The sequence below is a fragment of the Nothobranchius furzeri genome, chromosome 2 (genome assembly GCF_043380555.1).
Source record: "Nothobranchius furzeri strain GRZ-AD chromosome 2, NfurGRZ-RIMD1, whole genome shotgun sequence".
Classification (NCBI taxonomy): domain Eukaryota; kingdom Metazoa; phylum Chordata; class Actinopteri; order Cyprinodontiformes; family Nothobranchiidae; genus Nothobranchius; species Nothobranchius furzeri.
In genome coordinates, this window is record NC_091742.1 from 72653850 (window position 1) to 72679082 (window position 25233).

General features: G+C 42.2%; 1 protein-coding gene across 6 annotated transcripts in view; it reads right to left on the reverse strand.

The window, feature by feature from the left end:
* LOC107376893 (protein phosphatase 3 catalytic subunit alpha) overlaps positions 1-25233 on the reverse strand; it is a 152430-nt gene that overhangs the window by 85684 nt on the left and 41513 nt on the right. For all 6 annotated transcript variants that reach the window (XM_054747545.2, XM_070547887.1, XM_054747546.2 and 3 more), the window contains exon 2: positions 3026-3226. In XM_054747545.2, the coding sequence (XP_054603520.1) occupies positions 3026-3226 (201 nt within the window). The remainder of the gene's footprint in view (positions 1-3025; positions 3227-25233) is intronic.

The window sequence follows — 25233 nt, forward strand, 5'->3', positions numbered from 1 at the left end:
TTTGGGGGCTGGTGGTGGTGGGGGTTGCTGAAAATTTTTAAACTCTAAACACAAAAAAAATTCTAAAATTGTTAATTCCTCATTTTCTTATCATTCGCAAACAATATTTAAATTAATTCAATATTTATTTATTTATTCATTCATTTGTTTACGTTTATTTCTTGTATTCATGCTTGTTTTTGGTAATTGCAAATATCAAGAAGTTACTGAGATGCACTTGAATAAATACGTAAATAATTTTTTACAGTGAATGGAAAATTCAAATTCAACAAGGATCTGCCTAATCGGGGATTCGCCAATTTTATTTTTGTTTATGAACGCGCCACGGAAGCCTCAAGCAAGCATGCAAAATGAGAAAAAATAAATGCAGATCTTTCATGATCTTTCAGAATCCTAAAGATCAAGTTCAAGTGTCGGATTGCGTTAATTACAGTTCTGAGATACACTGGTATAATTCAAAATCAGTATCTGCAGGTCAGAGCTGTAATCTTGAGGAGTTAATCGGCTCTAAAATCCAGAATCAATGCATTTCTAAAAGGGAACTAAACCTAAATATGTCATCTGTTTACTTGTCGGCAGATCCTATAAAGGGAAATCCTCAGACTTCATGTTTCTGAGCACTAATATGAGCAGCAGACATCCAAAGAACATCTCTTGTAACTTCAGTTTTATGTTCGTCTTTAAGATGTTGCAAAACATTTTCCCCAGATAGGAAGACTTAAGAGTGTAGAATCTGTTGGTCACCTTTCAAACAAAATAAAACAAAACAGAAAATCACCAGATTCAAGTCATCTACTCAATAATCGGTGCATTTCTATAAAGTAAGATTTAAGAATCTCCTTTATCCAACCTTAATCACCACGTGGTTGCGCTCATCTTAAAGAGCAGGCTCACTGACAACCCTTTTTTCACTTATTATTTTTTAAAATAATCAGTCACTCTGAGTTTAACATGCAGGCTGAAGGTGAGAATGGTCTTTTAACCCTATTTCCTGCATCAGATTCTGATAAAAAATAGATGGAAAAACGCTCGGTTCAGAAAATCCTGGCAGATATATGTCACACTGTCTCCTAACATTCATAGACTCCCCTGTCTTGACTTGGTTTAGTGTCCAGGAAACAGCAGAGAACATCTCAGCTAGCAGAAGCTAACAGTTAGCATTAGTAACTCCACCACTCAGCAGAATTCCTCCAGGATTGTGTTATTTGTGGAGATAAAACATCAATGTTGCAGAGCAAGCTGAGTTTGTGGTAGAGTTGCATTGCTGTTATCCAGTCAGAAGCAAGATGTCCAAATATGAGGAAATAAGACTCCAATGCCTGTCGTCTAAAGCTACTTTCACCTTCGGCTGAGTTCTTCGTCCTCAAACTGGTGCACCTGAGCTTTTTTTCCCCAGAGTATGACTTACAAGGCATTCATTCCTACTAGAGACCACTGCAAATGTATTATAAATATGAATAAAGTTGACCTTTAATGAGATAATGAATGAATTTAGAGTTTCTGGCAGCACATCTTAACAATTACTAATCTCACAGTGAATCATCTGCATGTAAACATCTGTTAACAAAAGAAACAGACAGAATCTAGGGAAACTTTTCTGCTGATTGTCTCAAAACAGCCAGACCAAACATTCTCTCAGCATGATGGCCTTAATAGAGACTGAAGGCCCACGAGGGTCATGCATTCATGAATTTAAGTGAGTACATTTCCTGCCAAATGTGAACACGGTCCTCTCTGGACCATACTGTGGAAATGATCTTGTATTTAGAAATGATGGGTTGCCATAGATCCCCTGAGTAGGACTCTGCCTCTGATTAAACCAACATCAAAGAGCCTCATCAGAAAGTCTAATGGAGGAACAGCACACTTGACCAGGGAGGAGGACAACAATAGAAGCACTGCATCGACGACGACATCTTTGTTCACTATAGGTAACTGAAATCAGGATGCAGGAGAAGTTCATTCTTTTATTTTTCTTTCAGAATGTTGTTTTTTTTTCAAGGTAGGGTACAGATTAGGAGGAGAAAAACACCTAACGGTGATAAAAATTACAGCTAATTACAGCTCTGCCCACGAGTCACTTTGGTGCATTTCTTGAGAAAATGCATCTGAAGCACAGAATCTCCAGCTGAGAAATGCTTTTGTGAACAGCATCTGTGGAAAAACCATGCACCATTTCTCTGCATATAATCCAGATATTCTCTAATGTGAAAACAGCTCCAGTCAACATCCCAATCCCTTTAACTGGCTCAGAGTAACCGAGCAGAAACCTGAAAACGGACACACAGAAGAAGAAAGGGTAACAGCTGTTCAATAGAAGAACAAAATAAGAGCAGGAACGTGAAAAAAGTCACAACCGAAGAAAGGTCTTTTTATTTTTACAGATCTGATTTCTAGATGGTTTCAGATTTATCTTAGGTCTGATTATTGTGTAATTTACTTTTGCTATTTACCCTAACTTGTCACCAACACTTCCCAAAGCTGTCAAGGCAACTAGACTGAGCAAGGTTCCAGACGCCTTTTGAAAACCTTTTCAGACACTTTAGAAACTTCCTTGCAAATGTTGTATTTGTCATTAAATGGCCACAGCCCTGCTATCAGAGAGAAGAGGACCATGGTTGCTGTACTCTGAGTGTCACGATTTTAGTTCGTGGACTGTTTTTATGCCTGTCTGCACCTAATCAACCATGTTCATCTAGGACTCGGTTTTCGACACCACGTGCTCCCCAGGGTATAAGCGCTGATGCCAGATCCTCTTCATCCTCCAAGCAGCCCACAAGCCTCGTGCAGCCACAAACCGTTGTGCAGACCAGACATGGCCTGTTCTAGTTCAGACGCAGTTTCAGATTTCCCTTAAAATGTTATAATTTGCTCATTTCTGTGTTGCCTTAAACCTTGAGTCCAAATCCTGTGAGCTGTGACTGAAGGGAGGGTTTTTCAAATTTACTATGATTCAGCTGAGCTCTACTGGGTCATAGCGGGATCTAAATTGCGTTTGAGGATACAGACTTATCTTGATTCTGACCTGTCACGGGGGCCTCAATGTCCAGCAGGTTCTTCTCTGAACGTAGGATGGAGGCTCCCTCTCCTATGAGCCTGAGGGCCACTGACTCCTCCACCCGGCCCTCCTTGGTTAGGTGAGCCTTCAGAACGTCCACTTTGGGCTTCCCATCGCTGTCAAACACCTCTTTAGCTGTCAGCCGGTGGCTTGGGGGAAACGGGACAGCTGCAGGTACAAAAACAAACCAATTAGGATTTATTTCATAACATATTTACAGAGCTATGGATTTTATTGGCAAAAGACTTAGGAGGTTAATTCCATCACGGCCCTGAAGCCGTTTGATTAGCAGATACTTTGTGACCTCCTGGGGATGGACGCCCTGCAGGAGGTCCCTCCCATGTCTTCAGCACACGCTCAGACACAAAATCATCTCATTCTCAGTATTTATGACATACCCACTGATTTTCTAGTTTTCTTGGTGATATTCAGAGCAAACGAGATGCTACCTGACAACGAATCAGGGAACTGAGACATCTGTTCTTTTAATAACATAAAACGCATTCATATGAGGACAAAGTCCAAATACTACGTTTTAATATGTAACCATGTCTGTACTAGACATGCACCAATTCATGTTTCAGCAGACCAACACAAACATCCCATTCAGACTGGAAAGGATCCATCACACCAGTATTTACAGCTGAAATAAACGCAGTGATCAGAGCGTTGAGTGTTGTAAAAAATTACTCATCAACGCCACAACAGTTCAGTGCTGCCAAAAATTAAGCAATGCTTCTCACACATTGGGCAAATGATAAGTGAACTCCAATTTATTGTTGAAAAAGATAAGGTTCTTATTGGTTTTGGTGCTAAAACTTCATGTCATTGGTAATAAATCACCTGTAGCCTTAGCATGTAGTTTTACTAACACAACCTGTAACAAATACTGTGTGTGTGTGAGGGAGTGAGTGAAAAGAGAGAGAGAGAGAGAGAGAGAGAGAGAGAGAGAGAGAGAGAGAGAGAGAGAGAGAGAGAGAGAGAGAGAGAGAGAGAGAGAGAGAGAGAGAGAGAGAGAGAGAGAGAGAGAGAGAGAGAGAGAGAGAGAGAGAGAGAGAGAGAGAGAGGAACATCCATCCCTCCCAATGGTTTATCAGGGGTAATCAGACCGGCACTTTATCTGTGTCGGAGCATGTTGGTGACATATGATATTTGCAATCTTAGCTGCAGTAATTAAAACATTTAAAACAGACGTACGCTGAAATACAGATTTAGTGGAGCAGCACCTAAAGTGATCCTTATCTTAGATAGAATTACCTGAGGCCCCATGTTGGCCTCCTGCAAGCACCTGCTGCACCACTCCAGCTAGGAGCCGAGGCTTTGTGTCTTTAGACTCCACCGGAAACCCTCCAGGGTGCTGAAGACAGGCAGCCTGAATGCTCATGTGATTTATTATAAATCTATTTTAGACTAAAACGCTAGAAAAAGTCTATAACTACATGTAGATGTAGAGATGGGACCATAACTGTGGCTATCAAATGCTTTACTAGTCATACTTGATTAAATGAGTAACAGAACAGGTGAGTATTACACCTGTGGTTTTCCACCATTTTGAAACCACCAATCAAACATGATCAATTAAGATGTTATCAGCTGCTAAAATGTCATTAATATTTTTGGGTGTTAGCCTAAAATCTAAAAAAAAAAACTACACTTTTTAAAGAAACTGTCAAAAAATGGTCATTGGATGTACATCAACAACTGAATAACTCTGGAGTCAATCAGATTCAAGATGGCCACCTCGGCTGATCGACATTAATGGTCATAACTTGACTACAACTCTTCAGTTTGGTAGAATTGACCATAATTACCATAAAGAGGTCATATCTCATCATAAAATGATCTTTGTGTGAAAATTTTTTCCCCCTTCTAGGAAAAATAAGGCTTTATTATTAGAGAATCTTTAAAGCAGGGGTTCTCAATCAGTGCACCAAGGGTCGGCACCAGCATATTTATCATTTACAAAGACTGCACACAAAAAAAATTCTTTAAAAACTTTAAAAGGCTGTTTTTAGATTTATATACATTGGTCAGCTAGGAATTTTATTTTCAAAAATAAATATAAATGTAATAAAATGAAAGTCTTTGAAAACATTTTTTTATTATGTGTTTTGATTGAGTACCGTATTAAGGGCTGGGTGACAAAATGATAGCAAAATACATTTTGAAATTACTTTTCCTCGATAGACCTATGAGAACGGGTTGGTACACCTTTGATATGAACAGTGCTACTCTGCTAACAGCTAATGTTATTGTAGGTTTGCCTGCTGCAGGTAACAGGTTACATGATCGATAAAAGTAAGAGACATAAAAAAGAGATGGAGGACACAAGCAAATGGTGTAGTTGAAGATAAGGAACCAAACAGTTTAGTCGTGTGGACATAGTTTGGCTTGTAGCTGCGCCGCTAATGTTCTGTGAGGGTTCTGATAAAGTTGGAGGAAACCACCTGCTGGAGCAGCACAGTCTAAAACGTTATAATCCCAAATGAGAGCAAATTAGAAGATTTAATTTACGAGCTATGCATGTAACATGGAACATTCTATAAGACATGCTCACTTCTCCAGGACCAGAAATGAACGTCCAGACTAAACAGCAGACTAAACTAATCGATCCCTGCACAAGAGATTGCTACAGCATCTACAGAGGATATATGGAATAAAAATTTTTGTTCTTTGTGAGCATAGATGTCAATTTTTTTTTTTAGATTTTTACCTGGTAGAAATTTCACAGCTTGTTCATTGCTTGTTTTTTTGCCTTTTATTTATTTATTATTGCTTATTCTTAAATAAGCTTTATCTGAAACAAGCAGAGAAAGTTTGAGAATTTATATTCCAATGCCTGTTTTAGTGAGTTTTGTTCTGCTGTGATGCTGGAAGACTTTAGTTTAATATAAAACCTCTTTTATTAATCCAAAACAGTTACGTAATGTCTGATGTCATGTTCAACTTTTGAAAATTAAACTATATATAAAAATAATCCAGCTCTTGTAGCACTTTTCAGAGTCAGAGGACTCCTGATATTTTCTAATCTCAATTTATAATACTAGAGAACATCAAAAATTGACTAAAAGGGTTATTTATTGATTATCGATATCGACCAATTCCTGCAAATTCTAACGCTGCATAAGCGACAAATTCTGAACTTTGAAAAGAGAAGCAAAAACATTCATATTACTAAAAAACAACACGGATGATGTCTGGTTGCTGGCTCACTGCCGCATCTCTCCCTGGTTTTCCAACAGTCGTGACAATGGAAACACTGTGAACTTTTTCCTTCTGTGGAATTTCGAACAGGCCTCTTATTAACAAGAGTAACACCCACCTCTGCCAAAACATTACATCGCACATTGTAATAGTAGGTTGTGCAGTGCAGACAAAGCTGTTACTCCCATCACAAAAATGAAAGCTGTGAACAAAGACAAAAACGGTGGATTCACAACTTTATCAAGAAGAGGAAAATCAAACAAATTCATCAAAGGACGCACGTGGATTCTGTCAAAAAAAGATATTTGAAATCTAAAATCCTTTAGCGTATTTTTCCAAATCTGCCTGTGATGTCTCCACCCTTTCATGCAGACTGATGGGGACATAAACTGACCCACAGCAATCTGCTCGAGCTGGATTGTGAAATGGCCTTCATTACCAGGTGGCTCCTGCCTTCATTAATTTCACCGTTTCTTCATTCCCTTCTGTTATGTAAGGAGAAAATTACACTGCAGCCTCAAATCTAACATGAGAGAGAGCGACAAAGAGGAAGAGAGGGAGGAAGACAGAGAGTGAAAGCAGAAAAAAAAATCTGAAGTCTAATTTGACTTTCCGTGATAATTTGTCTCAGATTAGCATTGTAATTTCCCAGCTCCAAATTAAAGCCATCCATCAGCAGTTAGGTTTAAGACCAGTAAACCTGTGGATGTCTGGAGGGGCGCTGAACAAGCTCTAAAGTCTATTTAATGACAGTAACCTATCCTTATTTAATGATTTGATACGGTTGAGGTTGTGAACACGTCGTGCCACATTCATGCAACGAGCATGAAAGAATATCAAAGAGCAGACTCTGGAGTCCTTCATCTTTACCCAGCATGTTTCTGGCCCCACACACACCAGGGGGCACACGCTAGACCTTGTTTTTACCCTGAGTCTAAATGCTGACAGTGTTTGTCCTGAGGACGTTTATATTTCAGATCACCATTACATTTTCTTTAACTTGTCAGTTTCTGCATCCCCACCTCCTGCTCGCCGTATGGTTAGTTCTCGTTTTCTTAATGAGAGCACAGCTAGCACTTTTTCTGCTGCTTTTGATCCACCCTGTTCTTCTGATAACCCAGACTCATTAACTTCTCAGTTTAGCGAGCACTGCCTCTCCATTCTGGACAACATCTGTCCTGTCAGAACCAGATCAGTTCCTGCAGTGAACCCTACTCCCTGGTTTACTGACAGACTTCGCAGCCTGAAGCGCCAATGCAGAAAAATTGAGCATTTGTGGAAGAAAACCCATCTCCACGTCCATCTGCTGCACCTAAAGGATCTTCTGACATCCTATTTCTCCAACCTGGTGTCCCAGAGCAAAGGGAACCCCAAGGTGCTGTTTAACACTACCATTTGACACTGTTGACCATCACCTGCTACTGGAGAGGCTGAGAGACTAGGTAGGCCTATCAGGAACTGCTCTGGAGTGGTTCTCCTCTTATCTTTTTGAGGGCTCCTTTTCTGTGGCCGTCTCAAAGTTTATGTCCTCCACCACCTCCCTTACTCATGGTGTCCCACAAGGTTCTGTGCTGGGGCCTCTGCTCTTCCTCCTCTATCTGCTCCCTCTTCAGCACATCCTGAGCTCCTTCAAAGGAATCTCCTACCATCTTTATGCAGATAACATCCAACTGTACATCTACTTTAAGCTTCATGAGATGTCTAAGCTGCAGCTGTTACACACCTGCTTAGACTCTATTAAAACCTGGATGGCTGGGAGCTTTCTTCAGCTGAATGAAGATAAGACTGAGATCCTCATCTGTGCCCCAGACAAGCTGGTTCCCAAAGTCAGAGACTCTCTTGGTCAGCTTGCTTCTCACACCAAACCTTCTGTCAGGAATCTTGGCGTGACCTTTGACCCAGCTCTCACCCTGGATTCTCATGTCAGTTCTCTTGTTCGCTCTTCCTTCTTCCATCTCAGGAACATTGCTAAGCTGAGTCCCATCCTGTCCCGCTCTGAACTTGCGACAGTTCTCCACACCTTCATCTCCTCACGCTTAGACTACTGTAACTCTCTTTTCATGTGTCTGAGCAGAACCTCCCTGAACCGTCTACAGGTGGTTCAGAATGCCTGTGCTCTGCTTCTGACCAAGTCCTCCAAACACACCCACATCACCCCGCTTCTCCTCCAGCTTCATTGGCTGCCACTCAACTTCAGGGTTCATTTCAAGATCCTGGTTCTGGTCTATAGGGCCTTACATGGACAAGCACCATCTTACATTGGTGATCTTCTTAGTCCCTACACCCCCAGCAGGTCCCTGAGGTCCAGTGATCAAAGCCTACTGGTTGTGCAGCACCAGGCTAAAGACCAAAGGTGACAGATCGTTTGCTGCTGTGGCCCCCAGACTCTGGAACTCTCACCTCCTGAGCCTGAGATCAGTGGACTCCTTTAAAAAACAGCTGGAGACTCACTTGTTTAAGCTGGCTTTTGTATGACCTTCTTCACCGCTCTCTCTTTATTCTGCTCTCCCCACCTATTCCACCTTCCTCAGGATCCACTGATTTCCCTCTTTCCTATTCACTCTCTCTCTCTTTCTTTACATTTTTTAATCACAATTGTCTATTTTTTGCTCATTTAAAATATATTTTAACCATTTTATAAATTATTTTTTATATTTTTACATTTTTTGTTTTTGTGAAGCGCCTCGTGATTTTTATCTTGAGAGGCGCTATAGAAAAGATATTTTCTTCTTCTTCAGACTTTTAGGTGTGACTTTTTTTGTCTTTTTTTTTCAATCCACCTCGCCACCTGCTGTGGACCTGAAAATGTTGAGAAGAAGGGGGAAAATGAGCTACTCAAAATGCCAAAATGGGTGTATTTCAGAACTAATACACCTTTCTGTGTGGAGGGAGACAGCAGGAGGTGCTCCACTGGACAGCGCCAGACAGATCGGTATAATTGGAGGAAGTGAGGTGGCGTTGCAGCGCTCATCAGGATCCGGCCTCGTTTAGCCGAGAACATGAAGTTTAACTGGGAGTTGGGCCCCTGATCTGACAGCTCACATGGCTGAACTTCCTGCACCTCATACTTCTTCCTTCCTGGCCCTGCCAGACTAATGACAGCTGGGTGCACACTAAAGAGCACAATGCTGGTTTGGAGAAGCACAGGAAAACATTTGGGAAATTAACGAACAGCAAATGCTCTTTTCACTGAATCTTATCTCTAAATATTGCTCCCAATGATATGAGTCGCAAAGCAACTTGTGCAGTATCATCAGTCCTGTCCAGCCAACACTAAAGAAACCTGAGACCATTCAGATGTGTGAGTGTGGGGGGGCTGCACAGCACTTTGCAGTTGTACCGTCATCGTTATGACAGCATGTGCAATACGCATATCGCAAAGAACAGAAAATGGTTCAAATGTTTACTACACATAAAGCATTTGTCGATCAAACAGAAGCATGACATTTTTGACAAATCAAACGGAGCTCTTCAGTCACTGGACCAATCGCGATTCTTTTGGTTAGATGCCCACCTCCTAGGTGGACAGCACTTCATTTGGATGGCTAGCAAACACCTGAGTTAGCATCGTTCTGCCAATTCTGCTTTTCCTGGGATCCACTGATGGCCTTTTATTGTTCATTTTCTTTTCCCTTTCCTCACATCTTTTGATCACAGTTTTTGCTTTTCCCATTTTTTATAGTTTTAGTCATGTTTAATTTCTTTGTTTTTGATTTTTCTGTTCTTGAGTTATTTGTTTATTTATTGCAAGTCATATTGTCATCACCATATTAGTCATGGTTATCGCGCATCATAGGTTTTGCTAATATCGTGCAGCCCTAGTGTGGGGTTGAACAAGCTAATTAGCAAAGGTTGAACTGCATTACTAAACTCAAACACAAAAAACAATGTGGAAGTTCCCCTGAATCGATGTTTTATTGTCTCACAGAGCACCATACAAAAATGGTGCTTCTTCTATAATAATAATAATAATCATCGAACTTATATAGCACTAGTTTAGGACACTCAAAAATGCTTTCATTCACTCTCACATTCACACACTTCTAGTGATGGTAAGCTACTTTGTAGCCACAGCCGCCCTGGGACGGTCTGACAGAGGCGAGGCTGCCAATTTGGTGCTGTCGGTCCCTCTGACCATCACCAACACAGGCAAGTTGGGTGAAGTGTCTTGCCCAAGCACACAACAGCAGAATACCCCTGGCGGGAGCTGGAATCGAGCCCATGACCCTCCAATTATGAGGCAGCCCGCTCTACCACCTGAGCTACTGCTGCCCCACAAAAAACAAAGTGGAAGTTCCCCTGAATCAATGTTTTATTGTCTCACAGAGCACCATAAAAAATGGTGCTTCTTCTGGTCGTTGAATGTCACATTTTACATCACACAGCATCTCTCCGTCCTCCGAACAGATTAAATTGCCGTACTTCAACAGATTAAAATGTATAATGTTTCCATGGACGCTTTGTGGCGCAAATCAGTGACATCACTCACTATTGAAGCAGTCGCGATATGCTGACGTCTGTGCAAAGTCCTGAAAGGGATGAATTTTCAGCAACTGAGAGGATCGGTGTCAGTACCAGATTTGCTCGGGGTCCTGGGTCTGCAAATTACATCAAAGTAGATGATTAGCTGAACGTAAGACTTATGGGAGTTACGATACCACTTTTGTAAAAGTTAAGTTAGCACGCTGACAATGATAATTTTAATTGGTCAGAATGAATTTGCGGTTGTAGTCTTAGCGATTGTAGTCCTGTCGTCCAAAAATCAACACTTTTTGGAGAAAATTTGTTTGAATTTCCAAAGGAAATTTTAAATAAAAGCAAAGATATCAACTGATAAACGGTGACCCTCAAAAGCTCTCGATTTTGATGAAATGGGGCAAAATTAAATATAAGAACTTAATTGAAAAGACACCAAGCAACTTTTTGAATGAATGCATTTACATAACAACTAAGGAAATATACAGGCAAATTCCACATCAATACAAACAGATATGGCTTCACAATTAGGAACTGTTGTATTTTTTTGGCAGTCTGTTGTTGGTTTTATGTAGTTTCACATTCTTTACAAAACAATTATAATATGGTGTTTTATTAGCAAATTACAATTATAAAGAAAACATTTAGGTGTTAACAAGCAAGAATTTATTAACAAAACTGCTGATGTCTTTCCAAAACTTAAGTGTGAAAGCCGAGTGGATCTGCTGGAATGTGATGTCATCAGCAGGCGCAGAACCCGAGCCAATCTGGCAGCCCGAGCAGATCTGGTACTGACACCGGGCCATCGCATCTCCTGGTGAATTTCTCACTCCCATAATTTCCCCTGAAGTTCTGTTAACGGAAACACGCCTCCTGACTTTTCCAGCATGACTGAAGTTGTAATAATACTTTAGTATACCACAGCAACACCTGACAAAAACGTCTAAAAACAATAAAACAGACAACTGTGAGAACCAACACCTGTATAATTCTCTATGCTGTAGGATGGCCATTGGGCATAAAACCTAATAGGGAAACCTCGGGATCATCCGTTTTGAGTTTTTTTTGTTTGTTTCAGAGCCAGCAGATGTCATGAATAAAAGAAAGTTCAATAAAAAGACTAAAGCTGTTTTTACAAAACAATGTCATCACTTTGCCGCAACGCTGAAGCGGCATCGGGGAGCCTTAGGTTATTTATGTGGTCAGACTGTGGCGGTAATAATGTGCAATCGTGTCCTTTTTCCAAAAGATTATGCAAAGGTGGTAAAAAGGGGCTAGGTGGGCAGACTCTGCAACAGCTGCGGACTTCCGTTTATCTTGGACATAACCTGCTTTTTACGGCAATCGGAGCTGTGTCATTGATCTTTTTTAACAAGCCGCTCCTAAAGGTGTCCCTGTGCAGTCTTTGGTGATCTGACCTCCAGCTCTAACGGCGAAAAGCTCCAGGAGCACTGCATTGCCTCAGTTTAGTGTCTGAGCAGTTTTTTTTAAGAAAAGCTAAACTAACGACCCATTTTTTACTTTATTTTTCAATATAGTTGCTGCCTCTCAGAGCTCAGCAGTAACTCCCCACGTGACTATCACCACCCTTTGTTGCACCAAGGCGCAAATACCATTTATAAGACAAGCAATTACCGCAATATTACTATCAAGCGAGACGGTGTGAATGGCGCAAAATTCGTGCATCGCCATGTCGGCATCATGCATTAGAAAGGCACATTGTTGCGGTAATATTACGCTGATTTGCCAGCACGGTGTGTCTTATAAAAAGGGCTTATTTGTATTTTACGGTATTTTGGCGCATTCCAGTACAACTATTTTCATTTTAAATGGTAAATGGCCTGAATAGTGCCCTGTAGAATACTAGAACTCAAGATGCTTTACAACACAACTAGTAAGGTATTAGACCAATCATGAAGCTGTCAACGTGCCTCCACTAGAAGATGTTAAATATGTTTAGATGGTCTGAAATGGGCTGACGTTGTGGCTGATGAACAGGTACCTTTTTAAATAACTTAGGAGAAGGTAAATAAACCAGACCAATGCAGTCCAAATCAAAGGAGCGACTGATCTTTCTGCTGTTATTACAGCCTGAGAAACTCACGTCTGTGTCCGATTGAACTAACTGATGTGGCTCATGTCTTATCTCTTAAACAGAAGGTTTCTTAGTAGAACAGGACACCCTGATAGAACCTGCAGTTTACAAAACAAAGCTCATAAGGAATGAATACAAGTCAGTGAGCAGAAGGAAGGCTGCAGGCTCTGATACGTCCAATAATAACAAACAGATGTTTGTTGCTGAATCAAAGGTTGTTTTATCTTGTTTGGATCTTTTAAAACCATACAGGTGTTTTTGCTTCAACCAAACCAGTTCCAGCACTGGTCCAGAGCCAGAGCTGGAGTAGCTTCAATTCTTCTGTTGTTTTGATCACCAACAAAACCGCTTCCGGTTGGTAAAAAGATGGCGCCTGTGCTTGGCTTAGCCGCAGTCACCGGCCACTTTTTCTAACTTTTCTCCACTAACCTCCTCTTTTCCACCTTGCTCTTGTATGCAATCCTCTTCAGTAGTGTCCCTGCTACCATCTCCTATGATCGCCAGACTCTTTTGTCCTTCCGTTCGTTCACGATTGCCCAAGATGCACCGAAGACGTACCTCCCTGTTTGTTTATCTGAGTGGCGCACTGGCCCGGAGCCAAACGATGATCCCAACCTGCGCGCCTCCAGCGGTGTTTACCCAGTCCCGGGAAAACGTAGGAGGAAAAGAGCTAAACGAGCAGGAATCCAGGTCAGACTAAGACTTCACTTAAAGCATGGTTTATCTAGTAAACATTGGCATGATCTTCTAGCTTCTTGTCCTTTGTTTGGCGACTTGAGCGCCACTTCCGCATTCCCGCCGCCGCTGCGTTGCGGAGTGGTTTCTCTCCGTCCAAGTTTTTCAAGGTCAGTTTATCCTCATTCCTCAGTGTTTCTCCTCCTGTTCCCTCCATAAGTGGTTTTAATAAACAATGTGGATCTAACCCTGCTAATTTACGTCCACTAACTCCAGCTGTTTCTGTAGTTTCTGATTCCTCCACCTCACTCAGTATGGCTCTATTGAACACCCGCTCTGTTAAAAATAAGTCCTTCCTGCTCAATGATTTAATTCTCTCTAAAAACCTGGATTGTCTGTTTCTGACTGAAGTTTGGCAGCAAACATCTGATTATTCTGCTCTGATTGAACTTTGCCCGAGTGGTTATTCTTTTCTTAGCCAGCCCCGGGGTTCTGGTCGTGGTGGAGGCCTAGCTGTTGTTTTCAGAGACCATCTTCCATGTAGCTCTACAACCTCTGGTCACTTTGCTTCCTTTGAACTGCAGCTGATTAAAGTCGGGCGTAAGGACCCATTCTACTGTGCTGTGGTTTATCGCCCACCTGGTCCAAACGGTTCTGTCCTTCAAGAGCTTAGTGACTTTCTATCCTCCACTGTGAAGCTGTCCAGATTGGTGATTGTTGGTGATTTTAACATCCACATTGATGATCCCTCTGATCACTTTGCCATGAATTTCTCCAACCTTATGGACTCCTTCAGCTTTACCCAGCATGTTTCTGGCCCCACACACACCAGGGGGCACACTCTAGACCTTGTTTTTACCCTGAGTCTAAATGCTGACAGTGTTTGTCCTGAGGTCGTTTATATTTCAGATCACCATTGCATTTTCTTTAACTTGTAAGTTTCTGCATCCTCACCTCCTGCTCGCCGTATGGTTAGTTCTCGTTTTCTTAATGAAAGCACAGCTAGAAATTTTTCTGCTGCCTTTGATCCACCCTGTTCTTCTGATAACGACCCAGATTCCTTAACTGCTCAGTTTAACGAGCACTGCCTCTCTATTCTGGACAATATCTGTCCTGTCAGAACCAGATCAGTTCCAGCAGTGAACCCTACTCCCTGGTTTACTGACAGCCTTCGCAGCCTAAAGAGCCAATGCAGAGAAATTGAGCACCTGTGGAAGAAAACCCATATCCACGTCCATCTGCTGCACCTAAAGGATCTTCTGACATCCTTTAACTCTGCAGTTGGAGATGCAAGGGTTTCCTATTTTTCCAACCTCATGTCCCAGAGCAAAGGGAACCCCAAGGTGCTGTTTAACACCATCAGCAGCATCGTCTCTCCTGCCTCTCCTACAGCCTCCGTCCACTCTGTTACAGACTGTGAGAACTTTCTGTCTTTTTTGTGGACAAAGTCAATAAGGTTAGATCTAGCATCTCTCTCTGGGATGTTTCATGTGATATAACGATGTGGCCGTGGAAAGCCCAACCAAGTCGTTGCAGCTTTAGCTGCTTTACAGCTGCAATGGCAAATTTGGAAAACAACTTAGCTTAAACATGTTTTGTCATGCCTCTTAGCAATGTTCTAACATAGTATAGCTATAAACATATTGCGGAGATTAAAAAAAACAATTAGCATGGTTCTCTCACGCATTTGCTTTAAAACCTCCACCAATAACACGTTTCAGACCAAAAGCAATGATTGGACCATCTAGTTGTCGGTCTCGACAAACCGTCACACTTCCCTGGGTCCTCCACTCAGTACACTCCGGTATTTAGCAACAACAGAACACCACTAATGTGAGAGGTTCTCCTCTCAGTAGCATCAGAGAAGAAGAAACAGCTGGCTGCTACCACTTCAACTTTAGGTCAAAGCACCAACCAACCAACTAAAGATGCTTGAACGCTAGAAAACTGTGACTGGTGTTTAGAACTATCTCATTTTCTCTGACATCACAGGTTTCCGGTTCCAGCAGAAGCCTAAAGGTTGGTTTATGCTTGACGCGTCCGCGAGGTCCGCATGGCTCCGCGTGGAAAAGTTGTGTCATTTTAACAACCACGCCCTTCTACTGCATCTCCGCATGGGCCAAAATTTCCGCAACGCGCACCTAGGAAATTTTCTAACCACGCGGACGGTCGGACGCGGACAAGCATGGCGGACCGGCAAGAACTAGTATGGCAGAGGTTCGTAAATACAGACATTTGTATGATTCAGCTCTCAGAGATCACCGTGATCAACATGTCAATAATTCTTGGAGAGAAATAGCTCGCACTGTTGGAAAAGACGAGGACACTGTTAAAAATGCTGAAATGCAATGTTGTAAACAGTGTTGTAAACAGTAATTTCTACTTCTACTATGGTGTAGTGTTGGATGCATGCCGTAGAGCTCCATGCTGCCCCGTTCACTTTGGGAGAATATTGGCTCACCGCAGAGACAAGCTGCATGAACCATAAACACTGCGAGTTGTGAAGCGCGTTCCATCCGCGAGCCGCATCACCAAGCGGAAAGTAAATGCGTCAAGCATAAACCAAGCTTAAGGGAAGGCACCTGAGGGGAGGGGAGAGTGTTCTGGGACAGTGTTTGCGTTTACAACCTAGCTTATTCTGTAGATTAGTTATAACAGCTTTAACAAAGACAGAAATGTTGATGGTGACAGAAGGAAAGTCATTAAACATTTCTTAAATGTCTCTCCATGAGATCCCAAACACCACAGAGCTTACCATACTCATAAAAACCCAGTCTGACTAGCAGAAACTTATGGATGCACAAAGACCCGGGCCATAAGCGCAACAACGGTCACTGCATACAAAATGCAGAACACCAGAGATCATTTGACTGTATTATTATGCAAAAGCTGTGTGCTGTCTGATCTGAGTAGCGATGCTAATCTAGCATGTTGCTTCCTCTGTAACACAAAGTCCCTGTTTGTCTGATGCATTTTCCTCTTCTGATTAAAATGCACAGATGCCAGTAAGACAGAACAAACCGTGTCAGGTCTGCAAAGAGAAATGCAAACATGTGTGTCAGAATCTGAGAAAATGAAAATGTGCATGCTCTTTCTCTTCCAGGGATAGGCCACCCTCCACATGTGTGCACAAAGGGACGGCCGTCAAGCACTGATCGGGGCACCGGGACCACGTGCAATCCTCTCCACTGACAGTCAGAGTTTGTTAATGAAATTACATAACGGCAGCGAATTAGAGTGGGACAGGAGAACAGGATTAGCATGAGCTTCCGTGGGCGGCAGGAAAGAAAGAAAGGACGAACTGTACACCAGAAAGTACCTCAACTTCAAATGTCATGCAGCGGGAAGCAGAACCGCTTCATTATTACACCATTCAGATAGCTGATTACCAGTCATGCAATATGCAAGAGGTTGGGATCATATGGCTTTATTTCCTGACAACAAAGAGCTACAGCACCCAAAGCTTTTTATTCTCATGGGTATAAACTACGTCACATGTGGAGCGCAGCACGACGCCCGAACTGGAAGTGAAAATCTCTTAAATAACTGATGCATTTCACTTCCAGCTGCAGAAAGGCATCAGCTTTACAGATAGAATGGGATGATTCACACTAAGATGGTGTGTTTGCTTTTGAAGAAGCATCTCAGTCAAAATACAAGCAAAGACAAAAAAAAAAAAAAAGTAACAGAAAATTAAAACATTTTTAAAGACTGTGCATATGTATTGTAGGCGCGGTTTAACAGTTAATCCTATAAATCATAATATCTACTGAGCTCCCTCCCCACTAGCATAACAATTAATGTGATCAATGTAAATATGCAGACGTGTAGAAACTACTGGAGGAGGATGAAAGCTGCTGGAAAGCTTTTAGTACTTTTCTCCTCGAATTCTGTGACATTGTGAGATAATGAGGCAATACATACAGATTATGTCAGTCCTTCTGAAATTTATATAATAAATTCATTGATATAATAATATTTGAGTTTATGTTAAATACATTTACGATCCACTGAAGTAGCATGCTGCTGCCATTGACTACGTTTACATGCAGCCAATATCCGGGTAATGATCGGGTTAAGGTCGGTATTCGGGTTTCTGAGTTGATCAGAATAATCCGTTTACAAGCATAAACAGAAAGATTTAGCTCTAACTTGCATAACCCGATGTAAATGCGGACGTTGGGGTAGCGTCAGGACGTATGGACTACGTCCAGACGCAATATGCGTCATTTCCGGTTCTTCTTGTTCCGGTATCCGTGAAAACAACATGTTTCCCAGTTCGGAAGAGATAGCGACCGCGTTTGTTTGCGCTTTAGTTTCCTCGTCACTCCAAAGGTGTGGTGCTGTGCCGCGACTCGCCATGCTGCCCCCAACTTGTTTACTTCCGGTGTTCTGGCGCATACAAGACGTCTCGCTACTCAAAAGACCAAGATTCCTTGCGAACAGAGCATGCGCAGAACACACGCTTTGATGGGGATATCCCGGTATGCGTTTACACGACCAAACATTCGGGTTAGAAAAGGGTTACCCCAGGTGTAGTAACCGGGTTTTTAAAAACCCGGTTATGAGCATATCCGGGTTTTTGGCGGTGTTTACATGGCCGTGCGGAACCGGGTTATTGTGAATATTCGGGTTTTAAAAGAGTTACTGGCTGCATGAAAACGCACTCAGTGACATATATACGGTTGCTGCAGGTATGGAAAGTTGTTATTGCAAATAATGAAGTGTACTTTGAAATGTTCAATAGGTTCAATAGCAGGCTGTTTATGTGTTTATTGGCCTATCAAAGACTAATTTTCCCACACTGGGACTCACCAAGCTGTGAGTTGGTTCTTCTGACTTAAGCCTAGTTTATGCTTTCGTATCTGCGTCAGTACAGAGACACGCAACGCCATTATCCGTCTTTGCGAGGGCTCCCCACCAGGCTCACAAGGACTGACAGAGTCGGGCCCACCTTTCTAAACATCCGTCCAACGAGACGGAGAACGCATGCTTGTGATTGTTCAGGGTGCTGCTTTCGTCTACAGCACCACCATTGCATCCTCAAAAAAATAGAGAGCCGAAGATATCCAGCAACAGACAAAGCAGCTTGAAGAATACATTGCAGAAAAACTAAAAGCATGAACTTTCTATTCACCCGTGCCTGGAGGAGTAAAAAGATTTGCAGCAAGTGTTTTATTCGTGGACGGAAATGATGGGAAATGTGGGTTTAGAGGTGGCGAGCGCATGAAGAAGTGGAGGAGAATGAGGGACACATTTGACCGTGTTAAAAAGTATCTAAAATACAAAAAGCACAATAGAAAACACACTTTCTCGGGCCAGACACATGACAGGGTACCCCAGAAAAGCTCTACGCCCTCTGTTGTCATGGAGGGGAATTGCTTTGCAACACTACCCAGGAGACGAAGAGGTCTGAAGGAACGTCTCTGTCAGTGCGTGCGTGTCTCTCCCTCGTGGAGCTGATGCAGAAGAATAAACTAGGCTTTAGCTTCTGGAAAGAGTATTCACCTAAAATAAAAGACTAAATCAACCCTTAATACCCAAAATGAATAAAAAATGTTGTAAAATGTGACTTTTCATTGTTTATTTTTTTTCTTGGTGCAATAGTGTTAAACAATGTTCTGAAATCAAAGAACACATTTACTTTATCCCTCCAAAGCATTAGGTTAAAATACTATTGAACAATTTGAAAACGGGATGCATGGTAGCACAGTTCATCTCATTGTTGTCTCACAGCTAGAAGATTGCACGTTATAATCTTAGCTGCAGCCTTTCCGTGCAGAGTTAGCATGTTCTCCTTATGCATGCATGATTTTCCTTTAGATATTTTTGTTTTCTCTCATAGACCAAAAACACACATTTTAGGTCAACTGGCGACTCTTAAGTTGTCCCTATAGGTTTGAGTGGGAGTGTGTCTTTTTTTTATGTGTCTGTGTGTCCCTGTGATGGACTGGAGACCTGTCCAGGGTATCTCTCACTTCTCCCCTGATGACTGCTGATAGATAGACACCAGCTCACCACAAAGAATGAATGGTTTGGATGATGGAGGGATTGTGAAAATGATATGTTGTAATAAACCCACATCGATCCCACTATAACGATTCATTATTCAGTATATTGTGCTATTCATTTTTACCGCAAATGTAAAGTAAAACATGTAAGAGTTTCAACTTGACATCTCTCAAGTGACAAACTGTCTGAAATAGAATTTTATTTTGATTGCTGGAGACGCCCTTTGTGAGTGGCTGATTCAGATGCTACATTTACGTCAACAACATTTAGATCTTTTTACAACATGAAAAGCAGCATTTCGGTCATTTAACTAAAAAAATCCTTACTGGATCAAACTAAAGGAATAGCTCTGATATTTTGTTGCATTTTTATAGAAACGTTAAGAAAAATCAACTGACGCACGCGCTCGTTAGCGTTTCGTCTTTTGAATAAGAAACTCCGACAGCACACGCAGGGGGGTTGAGGGGGGTGCCGTCTATCAATGCCTCAGTGCCGCTCTCTCAGTCTGCCTCTTTCAGAAGCATTTTTATAACAGGAACTGTGGATGAAATAAGTCTCCACCCATACCTTGACTCCCACTTTAATAAAAATCTAAATGTTAATCTACAGATGGTTCACTTTCAAAGTTAACCACATACAGCATGGCCGCCTTCACTGATGTAAGCTAAAAAAGTATTCACAATTCAGTTTTACTGATGTTGTGCAAATATTTGGTGTCATTGTCGCCAAGAGTCAGTCACATAATCTTATCACAAGAATTAAAGAATGCGAGGTTTTCAATAGCATGTAACTGGTTTATGTGTATTTCTACATTCAGCTGAACTCAAATGAACCAGAAGCAGCAAAAAAAAAAAGCCTTAATCATGCATGATGGATTAAATGGAAGTCAACCTAAAAGGACATAAAAGGACACATCTGCTTAGTCAGGGTAGACCAGATATTCAAAAATAAATAAATTTTGAAAGTCAGCAGGCCTTTGGACTAATGCTGAAAAGTTCAAGTAGAAATTGGCATGAACTCCTTTACCATGCATTAGTCAGGAACGAAGCTAGCCCTGAATCAAGCGCTTAGCGCAGCTTAAGCTCTGAGTCTGCTGATTGTATCTGTGTGCTTATGGAAATGTGTGTGTGTGTGTGTGTGTGTGTGTGTGTGTGTGTGTGTGTGTGTGTGTGTGTGTGTGTGTGCGTGTGTGCGTGTGTGCGTGTGTGCGTGTGTGTGTGTGTGTGTGTGTGTGTGTGTGTGTGTGTGTGTGTGCGTGTGTGCGTGTGTGCCTCCTCCAAGTAGACAGAAAAACCAAAAACACATCTGCTGAGAGACCAATGTTCAGGAGAGCGTGCAACATGAAGATCAACAACTCTGCAGAAGACATAAGGAAAGCTATCTGATCATCTGTGCATGCACGTTATCAATAACCATCTTGAATTATTCATCTGTAGTCAGACAGCTTAATTAGTTCCCTTCAATCAATATTTAATGCCCTGAAATTACTAAAATGAGATCTTCTTTTATTAAGAAAGCACATTAATAAATGAATCCCAATAACGACAAAAGCCAGAGGAAGTGCCCAACTAATCCATAATGTAAAGGGGAAAAATGAAGATTAGTTTTGATTTTATGAGTCAATATGAGTTCATATTTCAGAACGCAGAAGTTTTAAATATTCATGTTGACTAATTATGAGCGCATTATAAAGCTGGTTTATTATTTCTTACTGTGGTCACGATCTGAAGAGCACAAGACCAGGTCCATCATTCTGCACACCTCCACACTTTCCTCAGAGGGAGAATAAAGTAGACGAAGGGCAGCTCGGTGGCAGGTGAATTAGGGGGTAAGAGAGCCTGAGAAGGCCATAAGACCGAAATAGAGATTTAAGTCCGATTTCCTCATTTAATTGTCAAATAAAGGTTTCTGAAAGTTGCCTCGGATAGATCTGCAGACCAGAGAGATGTCAGTCATAAACATGACGCCCCTTTGAAACCACAGAGCCCCCGCCAGAGAGCAAATCCCTCTTTAACCCTGCTAATGCTCCGAACGTCAGTTAAATGTCTTCACCAGACTATTCCTGTACTTTAAAGAGCTGTTGACCACCGCCATCATCCTCTGCAGAGATAAGAGCTTTTACATCACATCAACAAACAGGAGAGGCAAAAATGAATTAAGGGGTTGCCAGGGAAACAGCGCAGTAGAGTCTAAGACTTTCTTCCATCAAAATATTGTTTAAAAAACGAGTTGCTCGCAGCGTGTTACGTTCTGCGTTGACCTGATCCTGCAGAGGTGTTCTCATACATATTTTCTTACTTACGCACCGCCACAGCACGGCGAGCACGAGCTAAAGCGTCTGACAGCTGTTCACTGCAGCAACATCTGTTTGAGCACAGGCTCCCGTCAATAACAGCAATGCTGGAATGCAGGTTATTAGGATGTGTGTGCAGAGGCCTGCATCCATTCTCTCAGGTGTCAGGGTTATCAAAGGCTGTCCGGCTCTGACAGCAAAGAGCCCCCAGTGGCGTTTCAGAGACCAGGTTGAGTGACAAGCTGATGCTTATCCCAGCTTTTACCTCAGCAGCTTATAGAAGATAAATGTGGACAATTTTTGCAGGAACAGGTGATCGAAAATGCGCTGCTGTGAATAAGAAAGTACTCCTCTGAGCAATTAGGGTTGAAGCGTGGGAGGCGGTAGGAATGGATGAATGTTTATGCGGTGGTGGTGGTGGGGTGTTTTCTGAGGGATGTCCATGCAGTTTGCTTCTGGTGTGTGCGTGTGTGTGTGTGTGTGTGTGTGTGTGTGTGTGTGTGTGTGTGTGTGTGTGTGTGTGTGTTTGTGTGTGTGTGTGTGTGTGTGTGTGTGTGTGTGTGTGTGCGCGTGCGTGTGTGGAGCCAGTCCAGGTGAGGGGCATGAGTCAGGAAGAGTGAAAGATCAATAAAGAAAAAAAGAATGCATTGAAACAAAAGGTCGGGGGAAAAGGCGCTCCTGCCTATAAATCTACCCCCACCCCCTGACTCAGTCCACTGATGGGATGTTCTTGCAGATTTACAATCCATCCACCAGTTACAGCAAATTACAGGCCAAGCCCCAATGACACACACTTTAGTCATTTCACCGTCTGATCAGCCACATTAAACACAACTGGCTATCCGTTCTTCACTTTGCAGAAAAAGGGCAGCATTTAAGGAGACCTACTGTTCTTTTCTTGAGCTATGCTTTTTTATTCTGAATTCATGACATAGTTACATAACTCTAGAACTGCACAATGTAAAGGTTCACTGTTTTCTGCAGCGTAGAACCTGTTGCACACAATTTTGCCAACATTAACTCATTCACTGCCATTGACGACTAAAGTCATCATTTTAGATCCAACCGTTCACTGCCAATGACGACTAAAGTCGTCATTTGCATTTTTTTACTGTTTGAGCATAAGAACAAGCCCCCGCGCTGAACAAACATCTCAGCCCTGAAGCCGATCTTCATCCGCATACGTCACAGATCACATGATCAGGAAGCAGACCATCCATGTGTTTGGAGATCGTTTTGGGCCGTTCCTGTAAAAAAAGTGAGGCGCGAACCGGAAAAGCGTCTGCCGACCACAATTCGACAATGGATTATGAAAGAACGGATAACGCTCGAAACACACGGCTTCTTCCTGATGTAAGAGGTGAGTTTCCTCTTTGTTTAGGTTGTTTTGGCATCGACTTCATGCTAGCGCGCAACGTTCTGTGACTCAAAAAAACAGTAAAAACGGTGAGAAACGCTGGCAGCGAAGGCCGTTAGCGATCAGGAAACGGCTGGCAGTGAATGAGTTAATACAATACAATGCCATACCATACTATACATAACAGGGTTTGTGAATTATATACTACAACGGTTTGCCACACTTCCTGTGTGTGGAGCAGACTTGTGGCAGTAATGTGACTCGTATCTGCAGCGGTTCTGATCCATAGCGCTGCAGGATGCAGAATAAACAGGATGGGGGAGACTTTTCAGCCGCTTGTAGAGTTTATTCTCTTAGTTTTACGATCATCATATATTTTTCTGTGCGCCACTTGATTGTGAGACTGCTACCCGTTAGCTTTAGCATTAGCCAATCTGCGTGTAGCTGCACTTTGGACCGGTTCTGCCTTTGTGCCTTTGCTGGTTCCTTTATTTTCCTCCACTGCATCCAGATGACCACACTGTGCACCAGTAAAAAGCATTTTTCTTACACGTCACATACTTTTGTTCAATAAAGTTCTGGGGAAAATAGTAATTCAAAGATGTTGCACCAGTGCTACATTTAAAAATAGACAGACACGCACAGACAGTTTTTTTTTTGTCGCACTGTACAGCCCTGCTCTGATATGGAAAAGTCTGGCAGAAAATCAGGACGTCAATAGCACCAACCATAGATATGTACCAACTAGCAAGAAAAGCAACTTTTGATCATTTTCTGCAGCGGTTTTACCGATTTTCGGTGCACCGCTGCCGATACAGCGCCGGTGTAGTGGCGCAACGCTGCAACTGCAGTTAAAATAATGTCCATTTAGCTGAGGGGCAGAGTGAAATCAGGCTGGGGTGGCACTAAATTAGCTGGAGGCAGCTGCCACGCAAATTTGAACGCAGGAAAACCCCTGCATACCATACCATTAACCAACTGTTGATGATTGTATTTTGCATGAATGATGAATGAAACTGCTGAGTGAGAAAATAAATTAACAATATAATGTCATACATAGCATACCATACTATACATACCATACCATATCATGTCCCTCCATCAGCTGATACTGGTGAGAAACAGCAGCGGAATGTGTGCAACCAAACCCCCCCCCCCCCCCCCCCCCCCCCCACCACCACCACCACTCTCACGGAGGAGCGCTGCGAGACGGAGCGCTGCGAGACGGAGAGCTGCGAGACGGAGCGCCTCGCGACGTGTTGGAGACACCTGCTCTAATATGTTGAAACTTCCTTTACCAAACCTATATTAAAGATGGTGTGTCTGCTTTAACATACATGCTATTTAAACACTGTTTGTGACTAAATTAAACCTAAAAACGTTTTAGCATTTAGTAAAGACATCACTCTTATTAGACATAACCCATCTACATAAAACTTATTTAACATGACCGGTTTCTTAAACATGTATGATAATGTTAAAAGTTACACTGAAGTGTGTAAAAAAGCTTCAGATCAGCTCAGGACAATTATATTTCAGTTGCGAAAAAAGAAAAGAAAATTTCCTCCTAAAAGTTCAGGTTTGAGGAGAACAAAAACACTGGCATTTTCTCCGAAAGCTGCTCTGACAGGCCTTGAAGAAGACATTCCCTGCTAGCTTTGCTAAGCTGAAGCCTACCCCCTCCACCTCCTCCTTCGCCTACACAATGCCGTGACACAGGATTAGCTTTCATTAGAGAAGGCGCTGTAATCAGCTTTGGAGCATAGCAGAGACGGAACAATGGAAGAGGCTGAAAGGATCAGGAAGACAGAGGACCATGGGTCCATGTTCAGCTGTAAGAAAGACGTTTCCACATCAGTAGCCTGTGGCACATATCCACAGGATAGTGTCATCTACGTATTCCTCTGTGTGTTCAGTAATCTAACATTCAGTTATACTATACTGTCAAGCGGAGTCAATATTGCAGCACTGAGTAGTCTATTGAAGGTAATGTAGACCTTTCTTTGAGCATTGCATTGGTGTTTTTGGAACACTTCAAGTTACTTAGCAGTTATAGATACTAT